Genomic DNA, 8,469 nt, shown 5'->3' on the forward strand with positions numbered 1-8,469 from the left:
AAGAAGATCAAGCATTAGAAATATCTGTAAATAAATATAAACTAATACAAACAATGTATACAGTTATGCTTTCTAAACAGTGAGAGAAAAAATATATAATTAATCCAATTACAACCCTAAGTTAAATATAAATACTATAAAAGATATTTAGTATGTATAAGAAGTGGAAGAGCAGAGAATTTTCAAAGAAAACACAAGTTTTAAATGTGATAAATTATGTGACCGAAACTCACTTGAGAGGTTCAACCGAACATATATAAGCTGAACGTGTATAAGATGGATACTAAATGGGGAATGCACATTAGGCCTGCTTATATCTTTTTATAGTGTTCATCCATTCTGCTGCAAGTTTAAAGGAAAGCTATATGTTTACCCACATGATTTGAAGACAGGGAGAGTAATCTGAGTCAAATATTTTGAAAATCAATATAATGATTAACACCACTTCTACATAAGAAATTTCATAAATAACTATGCATTGGTTTAAATATATTCTTTTGTAAGCACTGAATCTGCTTTCAGTCAGTTTCACTGGATATTCTGAATTTTGGTATAATTTCAACCTCCGTAGTCTTTCTATACCATAAACCATTAAACAAACATAAGAAACTTCAGCACACACTGAACTAATATATGTAGAATTGGATAACCAACTCTGAGTTAAAGGGAAAATCTGGTTTATGGAAACCTTTGTTTACCCTACTTAAATATTACAGTAAATTATAATTGCTGAAAATCAGGAAACCAGACGGGAATTTTAAAAAGAACCCTAATGGCTAAACCATCACTCAGGTTTAGTATCTGAAATAGACCAATCAATAAAATAATCTTTTGTTTAAGAGATGTCCATATGTATGTATGATGAATACCGTAATTATTTCAAAACATGTTACAAAGACCACCTAAAGATTCTAGCCCCAATTGTTCTTATAAATAAAGATGCTCCAAACACTCTTAGGAGTGGTGTGCATTCTGCCTTCTAAAAAGCTTATCCTGGGATGCATCTCCAGGACACATAGGAAAGCAATCAATATGTACAATGCTTCACATATGCACTGAATCCCAACCTATATTCCACCAGTGACGTGCGGTGAGGTTTATGGCTGGTGAGGCTGGTGACGTCATCAGGAAGGCGTGGAATGGGACCACGTGTGCAGGAGGCTGAGGCAGCCTCAGCCTCCTGCACATGTGGTCCCATTCCCCGCCTTCCTGAGTCAACATGAAGGGGACCGCGGAGCGCAAGCCGCGGGACCGCGGAGCGCGAGCCACGGTCCCCTTCATGTTGACTCAGGAAGGCGGGGAATGGGACCACATGTGCAGGAGGCTGAGACAGTTTCCAGGGTCCTTTCGCGAGCGAGCTGGCAGGGAAATGGTAGCCGACGGTCCGAAAAGTCCATCGCACTTTCTGCTTTCGCGAGCAACTTTCCGTAAACCTGCTGTTGCTCAGTGCGAGGAAGGGAGCCGCTCGCGCATGCGCATTCGCCCTGGAACATGAGCTCCGGCGTCAGAACCCGACAGAAGGTGGAGAATGGGACCACGTGTGCAGGAGGGAAGTTGAGACTAGAGGAGCCTCCTGCACCTCCCTCTGTCCTGCACACATGGTCCCATTCCCCGCCTTCCTGAATCAACATGAAGGGGACCTCGGCTCGCGGTCCCGTTCATATTGACTCAGGAAGGCGGGGAATGGGACCACGTGTGCAGGAGGAGGCTGAGGCTAGAGGAGCCTCCTGCACCTCCCTCTGTCTTGCACACATGGTCCCATTCCCCGCCTTCCTGAGTCAACATGAAGGGGATCGCGGCTTGTGCAGTCCCATACCCCGAGGCTCCTCAGCACCTTTTCCCTTTTCCCTTTTTTTTTCATGATGAGAGCGGTGAGGCTCTGCCTCCCCTGCCTCCCCTGACTGCACGTCCCTATATTCCACACATTGATATATTTATTAAGAGAGAAATCTGCAAGTTGTCAGAGAAAGTTGATAAGAAATAATTGAAGGACAGTAGTAATTTACAACCGACTGCCATATCATAGCTAACAAAGGATCAAAAACAGAAATTTTAACTGATATTTTCAAAGAATTTGAAGCATCATCTGCAAGCCTAGGAAATTTATTCCACTTGACTTCATCCATAGAAAATAATTGCAGATATACATACTGAGAATTACAACATTTAATAAAAGAGAAATCTATGGAGGATAAACCTCAAACAAAACTATAAACCCTAACCAATCCATGACTTTTATTCCTGGTAAATTTCATTAATATTGCATTTACTGCATGATTTATCACAGTAAAAAAAGAGAACTGAATATCTACTTTCAGAATGATATATTAGTGTTCTAATAACCATTATTAGTATACAGTAACTAAAGAAGGTGAAATAATTGACAAAATAAATTAATAACATACAAATTGTATCTGAAATGAGCAAATAGGACCTGTAGCTAGACTATCATTAACAAATAATTTTCTATCAAACCCAATCTCTCTCAGTTTGAATATATAATGGCATTCAGACATTTATGTATTATTGTCTTCTCAAACTGATTCCCCACAAGGAAATACTATAAATAATTCCTTTAAAATCTACTAAGAGACTAGTAGTTTACAGAATTTTTTCCAGGGGGGTATGAAATTCAATCTATTAGCCATTGCAAGCTAATAATTCAAAAATCTGCATGTAACACAAGCTAATAAGGGACAAGGAAAGTATTTGAAGAGTCAGTTTGACTTAGTGGTTAAGGCGCCAGGTTAGAAAGTGGAAGATCGTGAGTTCTAGTCCTGCCTTAGCCACGAAACCAGCTTGGTGACCTGGGGGAGTCTCTCCAACTCACCTCACAGGGTTGTTGTTGTGGGGAAAACTGGAGGAGGAATGTATGTTGGAAATTTTCATAACCTTGGGTTATTTGTAAAAATAATAAAGGAAGGGTATAAATGAGTAAAATAAAAAAATTTTTCCTAAAGTAGCCCATTGTAGCTTTAACCTAACTACCAGTATTAAGAACACTAGCAGAAAATAAACATTTTCAAACACTTCCTTTTTATTTATAAGGATCCACTCAGTACTTAAAAACAAAATAAACAGAAATATGTTGAATAAAATATTATATTAAACAAAGTTTTATTGCAAATTGGGATATTTTAAGAACAAGGCATACAGACTCCCTAAACCTCCTATTATTATTAAATATTCAGAACTGTGAATTTAAGTAACATTGAATATTTATAAATGCACTGTAAATGAATTGAAGTATTCCTTCCTTCCTTATTTTTCTTGTGCTAAAGTAATTGGTGCTACCTGGCTATCAGCCATTGTTACAGGTTCTTTTAGTAAAAGAGGAAACTTCTGGGAAAAGCAAATGTTCACTTCTAATGCACTCCATAAATCAGGTTAGATTACATGCTACACGTGCATCCCGTTGCGCTCCCCCCGCACATGCACGCAACCACCCCTGCAGCCCTAGCAGGCCTCTCTGAAGCATCCTGGGACCAAAATGGGCTGCAGAGAGGGGGCGCTGCACACGCCTCCATGTTTCCTTCATCCCCTGCACATGCACACGACCCCCCCAGACCCCTGCACATGCACGCATGACACCCCTGTACGTGCTGCAGAAAATCAGCTGGCCGGCAGAAGGCGCATGCGCATATGCATGCGCAGTGGAGCCGCACTGGGCGATGGCTCATGTGCCTGCAGAAAGGGTTCTGCGTGCCACCTGTGGCACGTCTGCCATAGGTTCACCATCACAGGCATAGATGCACAAACTTATTTATAGGCATTTCTGCAATATAAGGTCTTTTTCATATAAGCATGCCTAGTAACACACATAGCCCTAGACTCATGAAGCTTAAGGGAAGCCAAATTATGTGAAGAATCATAATCTGCCTAATACCATAACCAAAATCTAATTTCCAAGAATAAAATAAAGTCAAAATCCTTATATTATGAAATAATTTATTAAAATTAGTATATATAAAATAAAGCTTTTAAAATAGTCTGAAAACTCTCATCTATTAGAAAAAGTCAGAACTTTTTTCGTCTTATATATTTTGTAAAATATTGTGACAGATATATTTACCTATGAGCATGCATGTTTGGGCATGAACACTAACCTTGACTCCTAGCTGTTTTTATTATGTGAAGTTGTAAGAGTAATAATACTTTACAGACAGCACCAAAATAAGCACATTTTAAATATTAAACCAGTTTACCTCACCATTGTCCCAGGCAAATTCTCCATATCCAAGTTTTAAATCAAATGAAAATTCGCCTTTATAGCAAGAACCATCTGGCCATTCTTGCACTCCAGATTTATACTCAATCCTATTATTGTTCAGATCATTTTCAACTAATATATCTTGCTGTCCATTACTTTCTTCCTCATAAACGTCTCTCTCTTCTTCTTCACCCCGCTCATAATCAACAGCAGATATCTGCTCAGTCTCAATTTCACTTTCTTCTTCTCCTGGGAATAAATTATTTGCTGAGAAGCCATCTCCTGGTTTATGTTTCTTTTGTCTGAAATCATAAGCAGGAACAGTTACTATTCTTTATCAACTAAATTCATCCAATATCACAGCTCTTCCATACGTAGAGTAACAGAATGTTTCAAAATGATTTGCAAGTAAATGTATGTAGCTTAGAATCCTATGCTCATCTATCAGGACATAGGCTTAATTTAAATGAGCAAAGTTTATTTTTGAGGAGATATGCCAAAGATATTGGAACTGTACCAATTCTGCTACTAAACCTAATCAAATATAAATTTCCAAAAAGAAGCAATTTGGTTGCCTCTACATTTTGCACAATTAGGAAAAGGGTAAAAGACAGTAGCATCTTAAAATAACTAAATAATGTTGGACTGGATGCAGATATTATCATAATTATTCTAAATATCAACTTGCTGTTACCAAAAAGAATTGAACTTTGAAGACAAGTCAAAATAACACATAAAGTGAAAGAACAAAAAATAGTGGCCTGAAAGCTTTGTACATTTTAAATAAAACAGCACTTCTGTGATGGGTTGACGCTGATGTACAATAACATTTTAAAACAAATTGTGGCAGGGAAATAAGTTTAGAAATACTTGCTAAATTTTTCAAGAAATATGCAACCTAGTTATTCTTAAAATATTGTTTGCTCTGGGTTGATATTTTTATAATCATGCTTATATAGCACAAGAGCTTTTCTCTCACTGAACAAAACCATTCAAAATTATCACCATCCTCAGAATTTTGTCATAAAAATATATCCACATAATTCTCCCACAGAAACACTGATAAGACACACGTTCTTTTCCTGTGCTTAAAATATATTTGTTTACATGTATTCATTGAGCTACGCAGCAAACAAATCCTAAATACTACTTCAGTTAGCTGTTATATCTAAACCTCAGTAATTTAGTTCACAATATGCAATTTCTCCTTCCCAGAATACAATTAGTTCCTTGGGATTCTAACTCTGAAAAAATTAACTCTGCAAGTTAGAAATTGAATGGAATTGTCAAATTTTATATTCTAGGTTCTGGCTTAAAGTATAAATGCAACATATAATCTCAGGCCTGTATAAAGTACATTTTTAAGTACTCTAGTGTTGCTTTCCCCAACACAAAGACTTTCAATAGGATTATTATTTTGTTATATCAGACAACCAAGATGGCTGTGATAGGAATTGTACATTAATCCAAGACAAATGAATTGCACCAGGGTAAAAAAAAACTGTTAGAGGACAGGAAGGTCTGGAGGAATGTTGTCCATGGGGTCGCGATGGGTTGAACACGACTTCGTGACTATCTACCACAACCCCCCCCCCCAAAAAAAAACTGGACAAGCAACTTAGGACATCCTTCCTGTCCAAGGGTGGGTATGTTCTCCTAAGGATTTTCATACAATCACCCTTCCTCATTCAAGCAGTTATAAAGAGGATCCAGGTAGTGTCGGAAATTATTTTGTATCTTCTCAACACAATTGTCATTTTGGCCGTTTTGGAGAGGAAAAATTACCAAGAAGAAAAATATAGAATTGTAATGCCTTTTGATTAATGACACTTTTAAGTCTCTGGATGTATTTTGTACTCACACCCAGACAGAGGCCTTTAATATTTCTATACCTCTTATACTTAGCCCCATCGTTCTGCATTAAAAGCAAATTATAAACACAACATTAACATGAACTCCTAAGGGCATTTGTTTGCACTTTTTGCACTTTAGAGTCACATTCACAGCAGATCACGTTGATATCCAAATGTGCTTTTTGGAGACACAACTGAACTTTCTGGTTTTTCTTCGAATACGTTTCGCTTCTCATTCAAAAAGATTCTTCAGTTTTGACTGGATGATGGGGAATGGAAGGATTTATACTCCTTGCAAATAGACATTCCCCACCACCCAGTCAGAGCTGAAGAAGCTTCTTGGATGAGAAGCGAAACGCCTTCAAAGAAAAACCAGAATGCCCAGTTGCCTCTTGAAAAAGCATCTTTGGGACAACCGTGACCAGGATGACTGAGAATCTCCATAGGCAGTTGATTACCCAAAGCAACATATATTTATTTTTACACCACCCAGTAGCCGTTACAAAACCTTCTCCGTGCAAAAGAAAAAAGGTGAGCGCGGAGGCGGGAGGAAACTTTCGTCTACCGCATTCCTTCCATTTCACACGTGAACGCCACGCGGCTCCGCGGTCCGCCTATTCCGCCTTCGCAGCCTCTGGCCAGGCCCCTTTCCCGATTCACGTGGCTGTGCACACTTGCCGCCGGCTTCCGCCAGAGGTCCGTTGAGACTAGGAATCTGGTTCGCACGGACGGGGAAGACCCAACAGAGCCTCTCAGAGAGCGGCACCCACCCAAGAGCCGCAGCGGTAGCCTGAATGACCTCCATTGGATCTCAAGGCCGGCAAAGGCTCCGCCGGACCCGCAGACGCCGCCTCATAAGGGCCGTGGAGGAGAGCAAAGACGTAACAGTCAGGGAGGACGTGCTCAAAGCGCTGCTCCTGTCGTCCCTCAGTAGGAAACCGGCGCAGGTAGCGGAGAAAGGCGGCCAGGTCTCTCTCTCTCTAGGAAGCTCTGGATTCCCCTTTCCTGCCTGGCCTGCGCTGCATCTGAGTTTCCATAGCGATCAAGGCGGGGTTTCGTGGAGTTCGAAGTGGCTCCACCTCGCAGTGATTTTTTATTTACTAGCGATTCTCATTGGGAGAAAATGCTCCGTTGGAAACAAGCTAATTGGTTTTCTCAGTGATCACATAAAGTTCGGCGAGTGTATTGATCCAGATCAGTGTTTCTCAACCTTGACGACTTAAAGTCCTGTGGCCTTCAACTCCCAGAATCCCCCAGCTGGCTGGGGAATTCTGGGAGTTGAAGTCCACAGGACTTCCAGTCGCCATGGTTGAGAAACACTAATCTAGATTATATTCCAGGAATATTTTTAAATCCTAGCACTTCCTTCTTGTTCAAAGTAAGGATGAGTTCGTGTTTCGTTGTTTTAACTAATTCACCAGTTATGCTCCTGTGTAGAAGAAAAGGTTCTCATACAGGATACTTAGTACCATCTCATCTTGCCTAAAGCAGCTGTCCCTACAGAACTGTCACAGCAAGCAGTTCATATTCGTCTAGAAATATAGTAGGTTAAAATATTGTGGGAATTCTAAATGCTAACTGATAGGAGTCTTGGCTCATAACACACAAGATTTAATTGTGATGGAAAGGATAATAAATGTGGATGATTGACGTGGCAATAGTAGGAGATAATAGAATAGAAGATAAAGAATTGAAGAATATTTCAAAGTATTCACATATGAAAATCAAAATTGAGATTATGGCATAAATCGATCATGGGTGTCCCAGTGGCTATCAGCACACTGGGAGCTATACCAAAAAATCTTAGCACCTAGAAAATCTGTTCTTGGACAGACTTTCCATATGCCACACTGCTTGGATCCAGACAGATAGTACAACATCCTATCTTGGGAAGAACTTGATGTATATGAAGGCCAAAACTAGTTAAGAACTAGAAGCTGTAATTTCACACTTTTGGGAGGAGGAGGAGGAGGAAGGCAACAGACAGCAAATGCCACCTTGCAAATGAGCTAAAGAAATAGTAAGCTATCTAGTTATCTAAAAAATTGTAGATTACTTAGAAACAACAGCATGACAAAGTAGCAAAAAATGTGCATTGGAGTATCTACAATACCATTTACTTGCAAGCAGGAATGTGGGGTACCACAAAATAGACAAAGTAATAAAAAATGAAGAAGCTAAAGTGCTCTAGGACTTTAAAATTCAGACAAGCACCTACCACATCCCTAACAATTGTCAATAAGAAAAGCAAAAAAAAGTCTAGAGTGGATGTAGTAGTACCTGGGGGCAGCAGAATAGAAAAGGAAGAAAATGCAAAGACTGGCAAATAAAAATAGAACAAATGTGGCAAAAGAAAGCAAAGGTAGTACCAATAGTAGTAGACACTTCCGATGCAATCTGGAAACT

General features: G+C 39.4%; 1 protein-coding gene across 7 annotated transcripts in view; it reads right to left on the reverse strand.

Annotated features, from left to right (window-relative positions):
- The window catches only part of ANKMY1 (ankyrin repeat and MYND domain containing 1), a 48,659-nt gene extending 41,479 nt beyond the window's left edge, over positions 1-7,180 (reverse strand). For 2 of the 7 annotated variants that reach the window (XM_081954336.1, XM_081954335.1), the window contains exons 1-2: positions 6,834-7,132; positions 4,206-4,512 (exon numbers count right to left, since the gene is read on the reverse strand). In XM_081954336.1, the coding sequence (XP_081810462.1) occupies positions 4,206-4,512; positions 6,834-6,868 (342 nt within the window). In that variant the 5' untranslated portion in view covers positions 6,869-7,132. Of the gene's footprint in view, positions 1-4,205; positions 4,513-6,552; positions 6,759-6,833 lie in introns of those variants that run through there. The other 5 variants (XM_081954338.1, XM_081954337.1, XM_081954339.1 and 2 more) reach the window with 4 other exon arrangements.
- Positions 7,181-8,469: the final 1,289 nt, after the last annotated feature.

Source organism: Natrix helvetica (genome assembly GCF_964273705.1).
Source record: "Natrix helvetica genome assembly, chromosome: 5".
NCBI lineage: Eukaryota > Metazoa > Chordata > Lepidosauria > Squamata > Natricidae > Natrix > Natrix helvetica.